Below are 19,062 nucleotides of genomic sequence, written 5' to 3'. Positions count from 1 at the left end.
TCTCATGCTGTATGTAAAAATGATAGATAGATAGATAGATAGATAGATAGATAGATAGATAGATAGATAGATAGATAGATAGATAGATAGATAGATAGATAGATAGATAGATAGATAGATAGATAGAAAACTTGACAGAGAAGAAGTTAAAGACTTTAAAAGTAGATTCAAGTGAATTAAAATATATATAGGCTACAAGGTGGAAAGGATAGACAATGCCCCAGTTAAGATTTATTTAGTGTCATTAAAGTAAAATACACATTATGACAGTCCAATGTATATTCATTGTCTTTGTGTCTTGTACCAGCAACAGCACCAATTTCCTCGAGGGACATTGAAGACAACACCCTAAAGCTTGCAATACAAGGAATTTTGTGAGTGTCTTTATTTGTTTGATGGAGGCAGAAAAACATTATATAACATTTTTCAATATTTTGCTCTTTGGTTTGTTTGAAGCTTTACACCAAGACAAAGTAATGACATGTGAATATTATGCTGACCACTGTATTTGAGTATTATGTTCAATGCACACTGGAATTGTGTCAAGGTAGGAGGAAATTAGAGCCTATCTCAACTTTGTTATTAGATTATGAATAAATAATGAAGCGTGCTTTTGGGTCCCCTGACATCATCCTGTATGCCAGGTGCACTGGCTCGGTCAGGTTAGCTTTGAACGTGTACACGTGAGTCTTCCCGCTGACGGGGCTGATGTTGTAGAAGCTCAGCCTGTGGGTCTTGAAGCTCAGTTTGATCTCCAGCCTCCGTGACACTGTGGTCCTCTTCAGCGGCACATTGTGACTCTGCTCGAAGGCTGTCAGCAGGTTGTTGTGCCACATCAGACACCAGGAGCTCCGGCTGCTTTCCAACGCAGACGGCAGCCCGCTACGTTCCAGCTTCCTGCTATAACACACACCGATGATCCACGGAGAGCCCTCCATCTCCACCTCCCAGCTGTGGTCACCCTCGGAGAAGCTCTGGGTGCTGAGGACCTGGAAGAAGCTGGTGAATCTCCGAGGAGAGGCCGGATAGGGCTGTTTTTTAGCACTGAAAGTCACTGTCTTCAAGTCCTCTGAGAGAATGAGGTTGGGATGGGCTGTTTCTGGGTCAAAGGTCACCTCTGAGGGGTTGAGTGTGTTCCGAAGGCAGCGCTGAGCTTCTCCGAGTCTTTCCCTCATCTCTGCGTTCATGGTCTCCAGCTTGGGACAGACTCGTGCAGGGCAGATTTTTGTTTCAACGTGGTTCTCCTCTTCTTCTCCCACTGGTTTTGCCATCAGCTCCTCAATGTCCGGCTGTAGACTCTGGAGCTCTTTGCTGAACGCAGTCTCATCATCCTCAGTCAACAGGGACTCGGCTCTCAGCATGGCCTGCCTCAGCTGCTTAGTCAGCTCCGAGGCTCGACTGACTCGGCTGACCACAGCGGCCTCACCCGGACCTAACTCCTCCTCAATCATCTGCCTCACCTGCTCACTGTAGCTCTGTGCCAAATCCTTTATCTGCTCTAACAGTGCGGATGCTTTCTGCCTCAGCTGTGCATTAGCAGTGGCCACCTCTGACTCCTGCTCCTTCTCTTTCTTCAGAACTCCCTCTGCCATCTCCAACTTGAGGTTCAACTCTGTGACTTGAGATGCCAGTCTGAATTTAGGTTCATCCATTTCCAGTTTGCTTTTGCCACTGCTTTGGTCTGCTCCTAAGTCCTGGTGGCATTTTGTGTTTGATTTTTCTGTAACAGAGCCATCATGACTCTTGACTGCTACATGGCCGACATCAGAGGCGTCTGCAGTGGAGCTGATTTTCCCGGCTGTGGCTTTATATGTCTCCAGCAGGCTGCACAGTTTGAGGCTCTTCACAAGGTCTGTGGGCCCCTGATAGACTGCCTGGCACTCAGGGCAACTGTGTTGGTCAAGGCCTTCTCCCATGGTCTGAAGGCAGGCGAAGCAGTATGTATGACCACAAGGAGGAGAAACTGGCTCGGAGTAGATCTGCAAGCAGATCGGACAGGTGAGCTCCAGAACCAGAGCTTCTGCATGACCGATTCCTTCAGTCCCACTCAGTGACATGGTGGCAGGTGCTGGAAAACATACACAACTCAGAGTCAATCTTAAAAAATATAATAATATATAAGTATTATAACATGGTATTATTATTTTTGGTATATGTATTTATTATTTTATCCTTAAGTTTCATCATTTTCACAACAAAATGTGCTTAATGTTGTTTTAAAATCTTTATTATGCAGCACGGAGTGAGACAATGTAATTCCCTCGTTGCCTCAGGAAACACCAGGAAGTTAGTAACGCTACTATACAGGAAATACTGCACGTGTATCAAACAAAATACAGTATGTCTCATGTAAATGTACAGGGCAGGCTACTTTTACATGAAATGTTGCCTGTTTTGGATGAGGAACTTTAGTGGAAGCAAAATGTTTCTGGAGGATAGGAGAGGCGGAGAAACCAAAACAAGGTCAAACATATTCCTGCGTCGCCAAATGTTGGTGCGTCGGTCTGTTTACTTAAGTTTCGATTTCCAGGGAACTGGAGCTGCACGTGCCAGCTTCCAGTGTAATGAACCAGACTCTGCTTCTGGGTATACAGTAGATTTGATTTCAGCTACTGTGACTTTGCCTTTTTTGATAATAATCAGTGTTACATTATCATGCATTAGCGAGTGCGCATCATTTCCTTCCCCCCCGCGCGCAAAGACGCAGAAGCATAATTGTTTACACATGACAAAATAAGTTCAGCTGTTTAGTTTTTTCATTAAAAACACAGAATAAGACGTGAGAGACAGCCTCTGACACTTACCTTGTACTCTTCTGTGGACTCTTCCTGTTCAGGTGGAAGCCAATAAAAAATGCACTGACGCAGGGACGAGCGATCAGATTAGTCAACGCCTCTCCCTTCATAAACAAACCAGTCCCTCTGAAACAACATGTTTCAGGCTGGTTTCATTTAAGTGTCTATTTATAAAACATTGCCCGCTATATTCAGTATAGTAGCTAAAAATCATACTATCAGAGCTGCTATATCACCATTGTAATTTACTGGTTATATTTATAATATTTTTAACGTTATAATATACATAATACTGTGAGCAATGGGAAAATAAACGTGTGCACTGTAAAAAATAAATAAATAAATAAATAAATGTCAACTGCACACATTTTACTTTAAAAATAAAGCACAGAGAAACAGCTTTGATGTTTTAATATCATTTATATTTCTATACAGTACGTTTAGTTTAAAGAGTAAATCCATCTCCACACAGTTGGATGATGAAATATATGCAAAAATAATAAATATAACAGTGTCATTGAAGGATAAAGGCACAGCGTCGGGCTAAATCACCAATTGTTTACGCATCTGGAGTAAAAGTCACAGTCAGTCTGACCCAGCTCTTCATTCCTGTAGTGTACAAACATTTCTACACTTGGTGATGCAGTACCTCAAAGGAAGACAATGTTAAATGTGCTTTTGTGTAATTCCACAATGATCATCTTACGCTCATATTCACTTGTAATTGCAGGGCCCAATGTACTGAAAAAAAATTCTATTATACTTTATAACTGCTTTGACTCAGTTATAACACCTAACATTCTTGCGTACCGTCCAGAGTTTTCAGTCTTCAGACTAATCTTATTTTAAAAAACACTCGGCGCTCTACACAGATCAGGGCAAACTCCAGCTGTCTCACACTTATTAGGGTCAAACTCAAATCCAAAGACATTCTCTGCTGTCAATAATCTCCTATTATGAAGGATAATAGGTTTGCCTTGTAGCGGTTTCAGTTGGTCACATCATGGCAACTAAGCAGCAGCAGCAGCGCACTGAAAGATTTCCATGTCATGTCACAGAAAGCAGGCAATGGTAGTTACACAGTTTTGGCATTTGCAGGAGATTAGGCATCACTTAATAATTTTCTAATACAGCTTAATGTCACTATTTCTGTACAAATAAATTTAATTTGGTCCATGCTTTGAGCTGAAATGTGCAACAGTGTTAAGCGCTATCGTACTAATACACTGCTGAAATTCATACTTTGGAATGACTGGTGAGCACAGTAATTAAAAAAACAGACACAGTTTTATGTCTTCTCAGTCCATTTGTTCCCGTGTTCACTGTAATCTGTCGGGTTTAGTCAGTGTAAGGACACTGACATGAATGCATAATGGTTTATGCACTTATGCAGAGTCCATGCATATTATGATTTAATGTGGCTCTGTCTTTGAAAATAAAGGGACACGTGCCTCTTCATTTCCAGTTTATCCAGCGGGCTCATAACACAGGCTCTACAGTGGGCAGGTCTATCAAAGGCAATAATCAGGCATGCTGGGAAAAAGAAACATCTGAGATACCTTCTGGGAAATGAAAGAAAGAGAAAGAGAACAAGTATATGACGTTCTTCTCTGTCCCTCCCTGCCTTAGGACGTGTGTGTGTGTGTGTGTTTGTGTGTGTATGTGTGTGTCTACAGCAGTGCATCCAGGTCCAGCTCTGGCAGAGGCTCCTTCCAGTAGGAGAAGCTGCTGTATTCTGGACATTGGAAAGCTGAGGAGGCACCGCCCTCGGCACAGAGCTCAGGGAAGAAATGTTCCACCAGTTCGCTGAGGTGGTTGTATCTGCAAAACACAAACATACACACACACACACACACACACACTTAAAATCATCTTAACTTGTAAATAAAAATGTGAAAATGTGAATATATTCCATCTTTCTCCTCAAACTTACGAAGACTTGTTGCCTTTAGTTTTCTCCTGGATTAGCTCGCCTTTTGGGTTGACAGTAAATATCCTGGTGTCAGGCACTCCCACCTGCTTATAGGCATAAGCATCCTGGAAAAGCCAAGAGCAGCACAGTTACATATTGTAGAGCACCTTGGATACAACCTCTGCAGTATCTATGTACATTGTAAGGATTGTTTGGCTATGACAGCACGTAACATCATAAATCATTAGCCAGTGTTACTTTTATATCAACAAACATCTCTCATACCTGATGAAAACACAAATATGTACTTCTTTACTATATTTCTACAGACTAAGACCAAAACACACCAAACCATGCAACTTAGCACCAGGAAAAAAACCTTGACTTAAAATAGACTTGCTGCTGCAGCCTTGCTTACATTAGTCCTGTTGCCGAAGGCTGCGTAGAACGGCTGTCGCCGCGGGTTGAACAGGTCCCTGATGTCACTGAGACAGGCGATTTTAAACACCTCCGGCTTCTTCTCAATCACCTCTCTACACACGTTAGGATGAACAGTTTATTGTTTTAATGAAGCACAGTAGCTGAGAAGCATCAGTGACTATTAATGAGATATTTGATGGGTGAGAAATCTACACTCTGTTAAAGGTTAAATATGGAGAATGAGCAGAATACCACCATCTATTGATCAAGATAGGACTTGCAACAACAGAAAAATTATTCCAGCAGTTGGTTGCCAGACCGTTGCTAAGTGTAACACACCATTGCTAGGGACGCCGCTCTGATCAGAGTAGCACAGAGGAGAAGAACTATGCAGGATATTTACCTTATGTCTAATTTTTACCTTCATTAAACAGCTTTGGACTAATTGTGATGTTAGATAAATGACTTGTAACTTGTTACAGGGAGAGTGGAGGCACGCTTCGACATTGTGGGTGAAAACCAAACCTACGATCAGAGCCTCTGACCCGGTGTCACAGCTCTTGTCTCGGTGGCACCACAAGTCTGCGACACTAACACACCCCGTAAACCATAATCTCTTGTTTATGACAGATGAGACTACACAAATACACACATGGTAACATGTAGATCCACTGATTGATTATAAAAGGCTTCATTGAAAATGAACACACGACCGGAAGGAGGGTGAGCAAAACAACGGAGAAGTGACGGCTACTGGCCGGTACAATGTAAACAGGAAGTCATTGTCGAACCTGTCAAAATTTCTTTAATTAATTAAACCAGACTAAATATAATTTTTTATGGAAAAGCAATACTTCTGCACCCCTTTAAATGCCCTGTGAATGTATTATTTTTGAAAAAAATATAGCTTTTAATAAACATTCTCCATATTCAACCTTTAATCATAATCAATAAGTGCATGAAACTGAGCATCCCTGTACATGCACACATCATGCTAGTTCAACACTGGCTGTAAAGCAGATGAGTCGTAGGTGTTTGTTACCTGTGTAGTGCTGAGAAGAGGCTGCTGGGAGCCAACAGGACAGGACCTTTAGGAAGCACGGTGCCTCTGTCATTGACCCACTGCAGGTAGTCCTTAGTGATGGCGGCCATCCCTATGGCCCGTGCTGAGCAATACAGGAACTTGTATCCATTTCTGCAGGGAGAGCAATAACCACAGTTGCATTTTAGTTTAATGAAATGCAAATGTGTTTTTTCCAGTTTGCTTGTATTTGTGCTGACCTGCAGCATTACTCGTTCAATAACATATATGCGGCGTATCCTGTTCCTCCAGATCTGTGTGACAAAATATTAGCACTTCAATTGGAATTCAATCTTTTTCCAATTAACTGAACAGCTGGACTCGCTCTAAAAGCGCAAACGGGGAAACATGTGGCAGCGCAGATTAGACAGTCAGCTGCAACTAGGATGACATCAGAATGAAATCAGCAGCAGGAGAGCTGAGATCAGATGTATTTGTTATGCTGTGAGTAATGAGAGGGAGAGTTCAGCCAAATAAAATGGTAGAGAAGGAAGAATACTAGAGAAGCCAAATTAAACACTATCATGTTTTTCAAGGACGCAATTTCACATACTGGTGGATTTTGTGGTAGAGTTTGGCGATGCCTTTGTGTGTCCAGTCTTTTCCAAACTGAGGTAGAATATGACCCAGAGCATCCGACCTGCAAGAGATGGAACAAAAGCATAAAACAATGCAGTGTCTGTTTTTGCATTAATTGATGTGTATTGGACTTAACACAGTAAACAGATTGCAAAGAAATGCAGTTGTTGTTTTTACTTAGTGATGGTGCCGTCTATGTCTGATATGATGACCCGGTCGTCCCAGTTCCACAGGTAGATGGCGGCCTCACAGCGACAGGTGCCCTGGTATTGCGTGGTGACACTGAACACCACCTTGTTGGCTCCGTCACGCAGGTTTAAGCGCTCCTAAAAGAGGGACAGGGAGGTGTTAACCTCTAAATACATTTGTTAGCAGAGCAGATGTTGTTTTGTAGTGATCATGAGAGCATCTTTTACAATCTGTTCCGTGGTCAGACGCAGGGATTTGCGGTACATCTGGCTGATACACTGAGTGGCGTTGAGGGTTTCTGTCGATTGGCTGGAAGGGAGGATGGCTTTTCGTCCAAGACCCGCTGCCTCATCACTCTCGATGTCGTCCAGTGTGGCTCTGGAGAAACAACACACATGATTCAAACTTATTTATGTCTCCTTTTTAAAAAGATTCAGACTTATTCATAACTCAGAAAAACAGACAACTGTTGCTCTTTAGTGATTTGTACATTAAAAATATATCTGTAAACATCATTTACTGACCATCAGGTAACTAAGGCTTTAACTTTGTCAAATGTTGACATGGTTAATCAAAGTTTATCATGATTACAATAAGTGAACAGCTGTTTAAAGTGTTTTCTAAGAATACAGTGTTTATTGGGTAATGTACTGATAGATGAAGCTTTGGCGTACCCTAGAGGCCAAATGCTAAACCACATTGTGATAATGATGTTCAAATTGAAAGAGAAAATATCTCTTTTCAATAAAAACAAACAAAAAATATTAGCAATATTATAATCATTTCCCTGAAGTTCATTATTTTTAGTGCTTTAGCGTCCATATGAGGTAGCTGTGTAGCTGCATGAAGAATCCATTGAAATAAGTATTTTTCTTTACTTTTACTTTGTCAACAGAGGATCCTTAGTAAAAAAAAATCAGCAAATGTTATTAAAGTAAAAACTAAACTCTACATTTTGGTGAAGCTAATAAAAGTTGGCATGGCCTGTGACATCACCACTAATTCCCAGATGTACAATTTTTCTTTTGTTCCCACTAGTGGTTATATTTAATTCCTTATTTTTGTCATTTGTACATGCAGTACCCCATTTATGGGCATCATAACAACCAAACAAACAAAATACAGATGAAAAAAAAATACACTGGCAGTCTGAGTGTTTCTAGCAGCCAGACTGAATGTACTTCATCACACTGAACCAGCAGAAAGCAGTGACACAGCTGGAGATCAGCAGGACCAGCTGAAAGTAGTTCAACTGAAACAAAAGAGGCATTTTATAAGGTTTATTAACTTGTTTCAGATCGGTGACTTACGTTACTGCGGAGGAAACGTTGGCCAGTGGCTCCTCTTGCTCCTCCTTCGACTGTTTCTGCTGAAAAACAAGAAGTTACATTATCATCAACATTTTTTAAGACCATGCAGAGTCCAGTTGCTTCTGATCTAATCCCTTAATCGCTTCCATCTGTACCAGCCTCAAGAACGGCGCCAACTAACAAGGCCCCTCCTGAAAAACACTGTTAAACTCAATGGAGGGATTATTGTGTGTAATTATCCACGCTGGTGCACCATCACAGTTAATTAATAACCATTACTAGAAATTCCTACTAAAATACCAACCTGGTTATTGTCCATGTCTCTTCTCCTCCAGGAGAACCACCAGCCTCCAGACTTCTTGGGCATCTTGTCCTTCACCAGACGCTCTATCGTACTCTATATGACACACACAGAAAGAAACCAATGATTATATATTAATCCTGTCATCAGTCACCACCTAACGAAGACCATATCTGTCTTATACCTGTAAATCAATAAGAAAAAATACTTAGTAAAACGCCTTTAAAGGGATAGTTCAACATTTTGGCAATTTGGCCCATTGCCATAATCGCTATAGTCATAGCAGTAGGTTTGTTACCTTTAATTGTCGGTGCAAGCTATTTTTTAGAACCGCCGAGCCGAGCGGTGAGTTGTTCAGAGCTACGCTATGGAGGCTAATGGGATTTCTTGGTTTCCCTCATCAAACTCATCAAATACACAATCCAAGAACTCCAAAATGCTCTCGTAGACAAGTTGTGACCTGCACATTTACCACGCTATGAGATAATAACGGAACGTTACGAGACAGAGTTGTTTTAGAGGTAAATTCATGCAAAACAGCTGATCCACGTTCCGGTCAGGGGCAACGTTCTGTTATTATCTCATAGTGTTTTAATGTACTTTAACTCATTGAGTGCCATTGACGTATATATACGTCAATCAAAATCCAACGCTTGAGTGCCATTGACGTATATATACGTCAAATGCAGTTTTCTGCGGCTGGTAAATGGGGACGCTGTTGCGCACACTGTGAGTAATTTTGGGGCTTCTGGGATGTGTAGAACGAAGAAGACTGTAGATCAGAGCAAGAAGTGAAGAAGGAGGAGAAGACGAGCGCGATCGGTACAGAGATAAAAAAGTTGGGAAAAGTTTCTATTTCTAGAGAAAAACGACGGGCAGAGCCTGGAACAAGTGTAACGTGGAGCTGGAGGAAAGCTTAGCCACGGTGCTATTAGCATAGCTCCAGCATGAAGTGATCAGAGGAGGCAGGAAAGGTAAACTCATCTAGATGATCAGCACCGAAATGCCGAGGCGGATCACGGAGTCAGTTTCACCAGTTGCTGTCTAACCGACGTGACGACGAACCGAGAGATCAGCGCGGTGCGTCGCTGCCGCGGCCGCGTCCAGCAGAGAGGCTGAAGACGCCACGACGTCTCCCTCCCTACTTCAGGGACGAGGGGAAGCAGCAGGGGGAGAAGTAGGAGAGGAGAGGGGAGGGGCAGAGGGGGTGAGGGGAGGGGGAGGGGGCAGCAACTGCAAGAGGAGTAGGAGAGCAGGCATCACTCTGCAGAGTAAGACTCCTACTTGTTGTATTTTAGTTTTTTTTTTTTTGTACAATGAAAAAACATGTGAAATGAAATTTTCAGATGTCTTACATGTTTTTGAAGCCAAAATTAAAACGGATAAATCACTGTTTTTCTTGAGAGACTCTCTTTCACAAAAATGCATTTTTCTCAGCTTTCTAGAAAAAAGTGGTCTTTTTGGTGCAACCAGGCTCTATTCAACTTAAGATAAATTAAGAATGGAACAAGGTACAAACAAATGTTTTTTTTTCCCTAGTTATATAGAGAGTCTCCTCTTTCCTTTGAGCTATTTTGTGTTTTCAGAGTCATAATACAAAATATTCTCTTGGTCTTAAAATATTACTCAAAATGCCCCGAAACGCTGGCACATGGCACTGACCATTTTATAAAAGGGCTCGCACTCAAAGAGTTAATGTGTGTTTAATGTGTTGTAATGCACTTTAATGTATATAGTTGTCTTTTTAAGATTGTAAGAGTTGTTTTAGAGGTAAATTCATGCAAAACAGCTGATGCTTGTTACTGTCGGGACAGTTTTTCAGCAAGCAGTCTCTGAATTTACCTGGAAAACAACTCTGTCTTGTTGAACTATCCCTTTAAGGAAGTCTGATTAGTAATTATTGTGCTCAGGTTTATAAACAGTTAAATACCTTGGGCAGGTTTTTCTGGAAAGTTGTCATTGACAGCACCATGGGAGCAGCAACTGCCCAGTTATAATAGCTGTGAAGCATGAAAGACAGTTGATGAGCAGTCATGGAGAAAAAGTCGCTGAGTTATTATCTAAAGAAAAACAAAAAAACACAAATATTTATTTTTATCTTACTTGGAATTGATGCGGATGACAAGACTGGGATCCTCAATGATGCCAGGGTTGCTGACAAAATCCTGGTAGGTCACAATGTGCTCCATAAACTTCTCTGGAGTTTAAACAAAAAAAAAACAATATGCAGAACTGATTTAACTTCAAGATAAAACTCCCTCATCTACAGGCAAATACAGAAAACCAAGTTTACCTTTGGTGATTTGGCTGGTGTCCCCCTCCTGTCCACAGAGGGACATGCTGACATCCATGCTGTAGGAGGTGGAATCAGACAGGTACTCTGTGCCGCTGTCCATGGCTCCGCTGCCCACGGACTGGGGCGACTGACTCCCCGAGCCTGAGCCCTGCTCTGCTGCTTGCTGCGACGCTCCGTCCGTCTCACTGCAGGACCACCAAGTCATTTCACTCCACTTATTCTCCATTATAAAGAAATATTTAATAGAGATTACTGCGCTACTAGGCAGTTTCAATGGAAATCAATCACTATGGACACATTCTGGCAAGTTGTACCATTACTAAATATATGCCTTTCAATTCATTTGTAATTTTTCAAAAGCCACGCAATTTTTATGGATTTATGATTTTATGGTTTTAATAAAGATGAATGAGTTGTTCATAGTAAATGTCGTCTGACCTTTTGGGGAAGTAGAGTGCAGCCACCTCTGGGTCCAGTGAGGTCAGATCATCCAAGTAAATATCTGTTGGTCCAAGATGGTGATTTCGTTTCCCTACGGCAGAAAGACACATTAAAACAATTGTTGAACAGTGACATAAAATTAGTTTGGAAAAATGTTATTAAAGGGCATTTCCAGTTCGTAATCAATGTTTATCTCAGATATCAGGTCACCTATGATCAGTTCATTTCATACCATCCATACTCCCAACTGCAGCGTGTGGACGTTTATATTTGGTTTTGTTCAAGGATCTATGGTTTTTTCAATGTTCATTAATGGGCTCAGGACTCATTTTTAAATTGTTCTGTGGTCGAATCTCATGAGGGACTCTTGAGGTGTTTGTTCTCTTACCCGGAAAGGAACAATGTGGAAGCTGTAGTAAGTCTGAATTTTGATTTAATTTAATTGTAAAGCGAATTTTAAAATTTATATGATGCGGACGTTACTTGCGACCACAGAACAATTTTAAAATTAGTCTGGAGCCCATTAATGAACATTGAAAAAACGATAGATTCTTGAACAAAAACGAATAAAAACGTCCACACGCTGCAGTTGGGAGTATGGATGGTATGAAATGAACTGATCTCTGGGGTAAACATTGATTAAGACTGGATATGCCCTTTAAAAAGAAAGAACAGCCACCTTTCTTCTTGCCCTGTTGCTCTCCTTTGGCAGCTGCATCAGAAGAGGTTGCCGCGGCGTCTCCGACTTCTTCCCCTCCTTCGGCACAGGGGTCTATCCCGCTGTCGCCCTCGCTGACGGGGGCACTACCGGTCGAGCCCTGTTCACCCGGATCGGACAACCCTCCCTGCTGTTGTTGATCTGATGATGATTCTGTGCTACCTGCAACTGTGTCATCAGATTTGATTGTACTAACTGTATCAGTCAAAGTGCTAACGTGCACAACGCCGGCTCTGCTGTCTTTGCTATCAGTGCCGTTAATTAGACTAGTAGAACAAGAAGATGAGACTTTGTTCTCGTTCTCCCCTGATGTGGACTCTGGCGTTTGTGTCAAGTCCACATCCGCCCTCAGTGATGTTTCACACGACTTGAAGAGGTCGCTGGGGGTCGAATGGGCAATGTGAGAGTTCCTCTCGTGGGATAAAGGAGTGGTTTGGACGGCGTGGCCTCCGAGGTCTAAGGAGTGAGTCCTCGGCTGTGGTCTGACCACTGTGACGCTACCCACTCTGCCACAGCTGATCACGGGTTGCAAGCCCATATCAAAGGAGTCCTGTCTCTCGATGGTGCGGAAATGAGAACTCCCTGAGTGAGAGATGTGCTGTAACTCCACCGGTGTCCTCTCTGATTGACACAGCTGTAAGGGAGGAGCAGAGAGTGTGTCAGCCTGACAGTCTCACATCTACAGCAGCAAGTGAAGTGTGTGAGTGTGTGTGTGTGTGTGTGTGTGTGTGTTTGCCATACCGTGGGAAAACCTCCCCAGTGCCACTGCATCTGAGGCCCGGAGGACTCCTGGGGTTTAACCATCAGCTCAGAGTCGCTCTTAGGAGAAGACGGCCGACTGTAAAAGACACTGCTGAGAAAGGGAGGGAGACGCAGTGTGAGTTCGTCCAACTGCCTGTGAATAAAACAGCTCAAAGAGAAATAAATAAAAACCCCACAAATCCCACAAAATGACCCCAGTTTATTGTTTACTTATCCATGCATTTACTTGTTCAATCGTTTTTGGTTTTCGCTCCTTATCAACTTTATTCGTTTATTATTTATTTACTTTTTTTTTCTCCTCTTCCTCCCATTCGCACCGCTTCTTTAATTCATTTTATTAATTAATCAAATTACCTGTCTATTCTTATTTATTGGATTCACTCACGTCCAATTCCACTTAAGCATCCATCCTCTGCTCCCTCTTCCCTTTCATCCTTTATCCTGGCTGTCCCCTTTTCTTCCTTCTCACATCCAGAATTAATGCTGTCAACAGTACTGTTGTGAGTTATGTTTGCTATATGTTTGCTGTCATAGCTGTTGTCCCTGCTACCCTTTGTATCGTGTTTGTTGTTGCGACCTATGTCACCGTCGTGATTCTTTAATTTCTTTCCTTATCTTTGCACTATTACCATCACCACACTATACTGCACTCGAACTACACACACACTGTATCCATTGCTGTATGTCCGTTATGTTGTTTGTCTTGTGTTTCACAATAAAAAAAAGAAAAGAAAAAAAAATAAATAAATAAAAACCTTCTCTCACCTTTCTGAGGGTGAGTGCTCTCCATCGGAGTGTGGATGAGAGTCTCTGGTCTGCGGACTCGCCGACTCCTCATTTGGCTCCTCAGACAGCGAGTAGTACACCGATTTACTTCAACATAAATGAGAAGAAGGTTTTTGTTTTAGCTGCAGTGTTGACGATGCCACAGAGAATCAACATCATCACAGTTTGAAGCTGCTTTATGTTGTTGTTGTTTTGTTCTGGCAGAGGGGCTGTCCCTCGCAGAGAGAAATGCTGAATTTGCTACGACATGTAATAAAATATTACAACATCAGCAACAATACAAATCTATTTAAAGCACGGTGCTTTGAACGCATCATTGCCACGTGCATCTGTGGGATCATGTCTTTACTAACAACATAGAGAATAAGTGGCAAACACAGCAGAGGAAAGAAAGAGTTTGAACCGTTTAACTGGTGAGTTGTAACACTTTATAATAAGTACACACTATTAAGCATTAGTTAAGCATTAACAAATACTGAATTCTTCATTTATAACGCATGAATACTCATTGGTATGTAGTTTATAATAAAAACAGTTAATGCTTATCAATTATGAGTAAAACATTTTATAAACTACATACTAATGCGAATTCATGTGTTATAAATGATTAATTAAATATTTAAAGCTTAATTAATGCTTAATAGTGTGTACTTATTATAAAGTGGTATTATAAACCGGTGAGTTTAGCCTGGTTTTGTCAGTGGTTTCTGAAAGTGAAGTGGATGTGAAGAAGATAAGAGAAAAAGACATATGGTATGATTTATGATTTAGGTAAAGCCAGCTGGAGTCACTGAATATAAGAACAAATCACTGCTGCTTTTCTACAATTTTCTTAGAGAGTGTTTCTTTACCCAGAATGGAAAAAGAATCAAGCATAATTACAAAACAAATTCACTGACCTGACGTGTAACGGAGAGAGAAGCTCCTGTTCAGCTGGACTCTCCTGTCCCGTCTGACCGTTTTCTCCTCTCTCGCACTCCTTCTCTTTTTCTCGCTCGTCTGACGAAGAGTTGTCGTCTCTCAGGTGATTATCAGAGCGGATGCGTTTGCGGCGGCGTTTCTTCCTGCGAGCTCCAGACCCAGCGACAGAGGAGGATCCCTCAAGCGCCTCATCTATGTCCTCGGTAACCTCGATAGTAATTGGGGAGGTGCAGAGATAGGCCGGTACCTGGGACTGAGCGGGGTGAACAGAAAAGGAGTTACGAAGGAAATGTTATTAAAAAAAAGATAATTTATCATTAATTCTGATCCAGTTACCTCCATGTTTTCATTTTCTTCCACAAAAAAAGCTTCTCCATTGTCCCCCAGCTTCATGTGCAGGTCAACCGATTCGCCATTTATCTCAATGTCCACCTACAAACACAACAGTGAGTGAACATATTGTGTCTCAGAGCGAAACAAACCGTCCAAGAAGCAACAAGAGGAGCTGAAAGAATCAAAAGGACTCACGATTTTCTCCTTGGAGCGCAGCACGCCGAGTTTGCCAAAGCGGACGTGGAAGGGAGAACACTGGAACGATCCATCAGGCTGTCGAACCACAATGACATCGATCCCTCCGGTGAGAGTGGCGGGGTTCAGGCCACGGTAAAGCTCCTTCACAGTCACGAACACCGTCTCCGCTAACTGGCCCACAATATTCATGGTTTGGGACTGGGAACAAACAAATAAAAAAAAAACAAGAAGCGAGAGCAGTGAGGCCCAGCGGTGTGACACAGAGAAAGGAAAGAGTGTCTGCAGTCAGTGTTTCCTCCAAGTCTGCAGTTTGATCCTTCGACTCCTTTCCACAGTGTCAGCAATATTCAATAATAATGCCATTGATTTATAATAAAAACACAAACTCCTATTTAAGATTTGGAGCATCTCGTTACAGTGGTTGTCTAATAAACAAATCAAAATCATATTCAAGAAAGAAAACCGAGCACATACGACATAAAGTCAGTAAAAATGCTTGGCGTAGCACATTCAGAAACCAGAGGAACTTCAGACCTTTTCCCTTCACGTGAACTCTCCACAGAAGTAGGTTACTTCTAATGTGTTGACTAAACAATATCAACCTTTTGAAATCTGACCTCCAGGCTTGAATAATGGGCGAAAGGTCAGCAGCTGGGGAGGAAGATGAGCTCAGGTGACGACAAGTTACCTAGAAGTTTGTGTGGAACAACTGAAGTCTTGTAACAAGTGGCTTTAGCAAAGAAGTCAAGAAAATTTGCCAAAGGCCGCAAACAAAACCCCACTGTGTACAAGTTTCTACCTGCATTGACACGGACAGACTGTCATTTAGAAACAAGTATGTCAACTCTTACAGAAATACTCACAAACCCAGATTCTGCAGAAAACAAAGCAGAAACCTACAGTTTTTGATTTCATGCCTTAAAATCTGAGGCTAATAAAACACCTACAAAACCAGTGAGGAATCATCTAACACCTGAACTAAACAATGAATGAAACCCATTACATCACCGGTCTCGTGTCTTACCCACAGAGAAGGATGCAGATGTCCCTTCCCAACCAGGCTGTGCTCCCTGGACCTTCCCTCTGCCATACGCCAACACTACAACGGCTTCTCCCGCCACAGGAACTCAGGAGCAAGTCTCGAGAAACTTTACCTCCATCATGTCCACCACAGGAACTTCTATTCTCTAATCAACATAATGCCTGACTGGCTGCCTCTCAAGGCTCTACATAGCCTCTCCTACCCTACCCTACCCTACCCTACCCCCCCACATCTGCCCATGGCTGTGAAAGCTATTTTGTTAGCTCTGGTGAAAGAAAACGAGAGGCAGCTCCAAAAGTTCGTACAGTCGATTTATCCTGAGATGAGTGGTTATCAGAGATGACAGCGCTCTCGTCCGCTCTGTCCCTGAGCTAGGATTTGAAATATAGCAATCTATGAGAGAGCCCTAGTATATTCAGCCACACACTAATGCTTCCTCTATCTCACGCTATACATGTATGCAACAGCCTCCCTGTCACACTGAATTCATACTTCCCCACTTGCGCTGCACATGACAGCCAGACCAGCAGTTTCTGAAAGGCTCGGACAGGGCTATTCAAACACGTTGGGCCATGAAAACGCACACACACAAACTGATCGTCCACACTCTTTCTGGGCTTGACCACAGCTCTCTGGGCCATCAGAGATGAAGGGACTCTCCAGCTCTCATGCTCCGTCGCCAACACTGGAAAATCCTTCATTGGTTGACCTAACTTAGGAGAAGAAGGAAGAGGAGGAAAATAATTTGATGGATATTACTGCCTGGGCTGCCTATGGAAGAGGACACAACAGAAAGGTAGGACTCCATGGGAAAACAAAGATGGATGTCATTATAGTTGAGCTAATCAGCCTAGCTGTTTCGTTTTGTTTTTTTAAAAACAACCATCTGGTCTATTACGTAACTGAGCCGAACAAAACAAATGTAAATTAATAGTGTATATAGCTAAGGGCCGGTCAGATGTATACGACCACTTTCTGTGACCGCTCAGGCGTTTATAACCGTTTATGATTTGGAGCGATGCTTCAGTGGAACTACCAGGTCAGCTGTATTTAAAAAGCAGAAGCTCAGAGAAAACAATGGTTGTGAAAATGTAGGGCAGGGAAGGGAGGACAGGAGGGAAAGATGGAGCGAGGGAGGAGAGAGGTCGATGACTGATTTATGGCTGCAGAGTTTCCTATACAGTTATTATATAGTGACACTAATAATCCCCAGCTTCTCTAACTTTTAGATTCCCTTCACTATAGGGAAGTAAAAACTCATATCGTCCACACAAGAGCTGCAACTGGCAAATGTTTTTATTATATAAGTCATCTTATGTTTGTTTGTTTTTTTGATCAATCAATCAATTAAACATAAAAAAGAAAAGAAAATTTAGCATAGTGTGACAACTTCACGTCTGGTTTTGTCCAACCAACCATCCAAAATGGAAAAATATTCAGTTTTACGAAGCTATTTTTTTTTATTTGCTTGATGCAATCCCTAAATGCTTAGTGTCCTCAATTTAACTAAGTAATAATAATATAATAGTATAATAAGAATAACACTGATTAACAACCTTTATGTACAATTCTCACTAGAGAAATCAAACTATCGTCTACACAAGGGCTGCAACTGGCAGAGGTTTTCATAGTCTTTTTTATTTTTCAATCAAATAACAGAAAAAAATCACAAGCTGTGAGAGTTTCATGTCACATTTTCACATGTCTGGTTTTGTTCACCCCACTGTCAAAAACTGGAATAAGAGGATTAGAAGCAACATTTTTACATCTCTTTGATTAAATCCCTAAATAAATAATCAAGACGTTCACTACTTTCTTAATAAGTAATCAATTTAGACAGCTGCAGTCTTTCAATCAGTCACATGTTAAGCCAAACATGCACGGTGTGTAAATCAGTTTCCACATATTCAGGACCAGCCAAGTGTGTGAGGAGGGTTGACCTTTGCCCTCCAAGGAGACATGGACACACAGAGGTTGCCTCACTGTAATGCAATGGCCTCTGTCTGTCTGTCTATGTGTCTAGTGTTGTCTCCTATTGAACACTGTTGTAAAGAAACAGTCGATTACCTCAGATTGCATTATGACACAGTATGTGTCACCATCACTGAGTGGGAAAGTCACTCCCTCAGGCTGCAGGCACGAGGAGCGTTTGATACAGAGTAATCTTACTTGAGTAATCAATAAAACTGACCGACTCAATGACTCAGTTATACTCTTGTACTCATCTTACTTGTTGATATTTATCTATTCAAATAAGAAATGAACTACAAACTCTATTAACTTCCGCGACGGTTTTTTTTTCTCTCTTTTTTTTTTACACCGACTGTTCACTGTCACAATCCTGAGTTAGTTGCTGAAGCTATCATCACTTTTTACTTGAACTAGCCAACAACACATCTATTCTGTCGCTTTTAAAACCACTAAAATATACACATATTCTTATTTTTGACGCCTTTTACACTCATTATTGAGAACATAATTGAGAAACTGATTTGTTTTACAAGGAAATTCACTGTTGAAACAATCTGCACGACGATTTAAGTTACAGCGACGAACAAATAATGGTTTAAATTCACTTAACCGTGTTGACTGTGACTATTTAAAACGTTCGGGTTTGTTAAACACGTCTCGTTGTTGCTGTGTCGCTGTGTTTAGTAGTGGAGAGAAAGTATAGCCAGAAAGTCTCTTACCTGTCGGGATCAGCTCCTCAGACTGAGAGAAAACAACCAAGAAGCCTGACGGACGCTTCCTAGTCCACTGCGCCTGCGCGACGCGTACGTCACTCACCGCAACAGCCAATGAGAAGGCTGGAAGAGAACAATGGACCCGCCTGTCAATTTAATTTGTAAACAAAACGTGGAAATTGCATTAAGTCTTCGAGTTTTTGATTTTCACCGTCCGTGGTATAAAATAATAATAATTAATACTAACAATAATAATTTTAAATCAAATCAAATAAACACATATAATAAAATCTG

The 19,062-nt window shown here is 41.7% G+C and overlaps 2 protein-coding genes across 6 annotated transcripts; both read right to left on the bottom strand.

Moving 5' to 3' along the window:
• Positions 1–388: 388 nt before the first annotated feature.
• On the bottom strand, positions 389–2,941 carry trim107 (tripartite motif containing 107). Its single transcript, XM_085775977.1, has 2 exons — positions 2,805–2,941; positions 389–2,068 (listed from the first exon to the last, which is right to left on the bottom strand). Exon 2 carries the CDS (start codon positions 2,055–2,057, stop codon positions 588–590), a length of 1,470 nt encoding a protein of 489 aa, XP_085632103.1. The 5' UTR covers positions 2,058–2,068; positions 2,805–2,941; the 3' UTR covers positions 389–587.
• Positions 2,942–3,171: 230 nt separating this feature from the next.
• LOC146987022 (phosphatidate phosphatase LPIN2) lies at positions 3,172–18,860 on the bottom strand. 5 transcript variants are annotated; one of them, XM_085775976.1, is made up of 20 exons: positions 18,775–18,860; positions 15,040–15,240; positions 14,848–14,943; positions 14,490–14,764; positions 13,570–13,677; positions 12,784–12,895; positions 12,004–12,676; positions 11,322–11,415; positions 10,881–11,068; positions 10,691–10,784; positions 10,518–10,587; positions 8,591–8,683; positions 8,287–8,345; positions 7,204–7,354; positions 6,965–7,113; positions 6,762–6,848; positions 6,170–6,322; positions 5,126–5,240; positions 4,729–4,832; positions 3,172–4,616 (listed from the first exon to the last, which is right to left on the bottom strand). In XM_085775976.1, exons 2-20 carry the CDS (start codon positions 15,229–15,231, stop codon positions 4,466–4,468), a joined length of 2,964 nt encoding a protein of 987 aa, XP_085632102.1. In that variant the 5' UTR covers positions 15,232–15,240; positions 18,775–18,860; the 3' UTR covers positions 3,172–4,465. The 5 variants fall into 5 exon arrangements, with proteins under 5 accessions (XP_085632102.1, XP_085632100.1, XP_085632101.1 ...); XM_085775974.1 differs by lacking the exon at positions 18,775–18,860 and adding an exon at positions 16,067–16,182 and having other exon boundaries at positions 8,287–8,342; XM_085775975.1 differs by lacking the exon at positions 18,775–18,860 and adding an exon at positions 16,067–16,182 and having other exon boundaries at positions 8,287–8,342; positions 12,784–12,892.
• Between the last annotated feature and the right edge of the window lie 202 nt (positions 18,861–19,062).

Source organism: Trachurus japonicus, chromosome 5, assembly GCF_045865225.1.
Source record: "Trachurus japonicus isolate A0001 chromosome 5, Traja_1.0".
Lineage (NCBI taxonomy): Eukaryota > Metazoa > Chordata > Actinopteri > Carangiformes > Carangidae > Trachurus > Trachurus japonicus.
The sequence above is the reverse complement of the archived record's forward strand: the minus strand, read 5'-3'. Positions and strand labels throughout refer to the sequence as shown.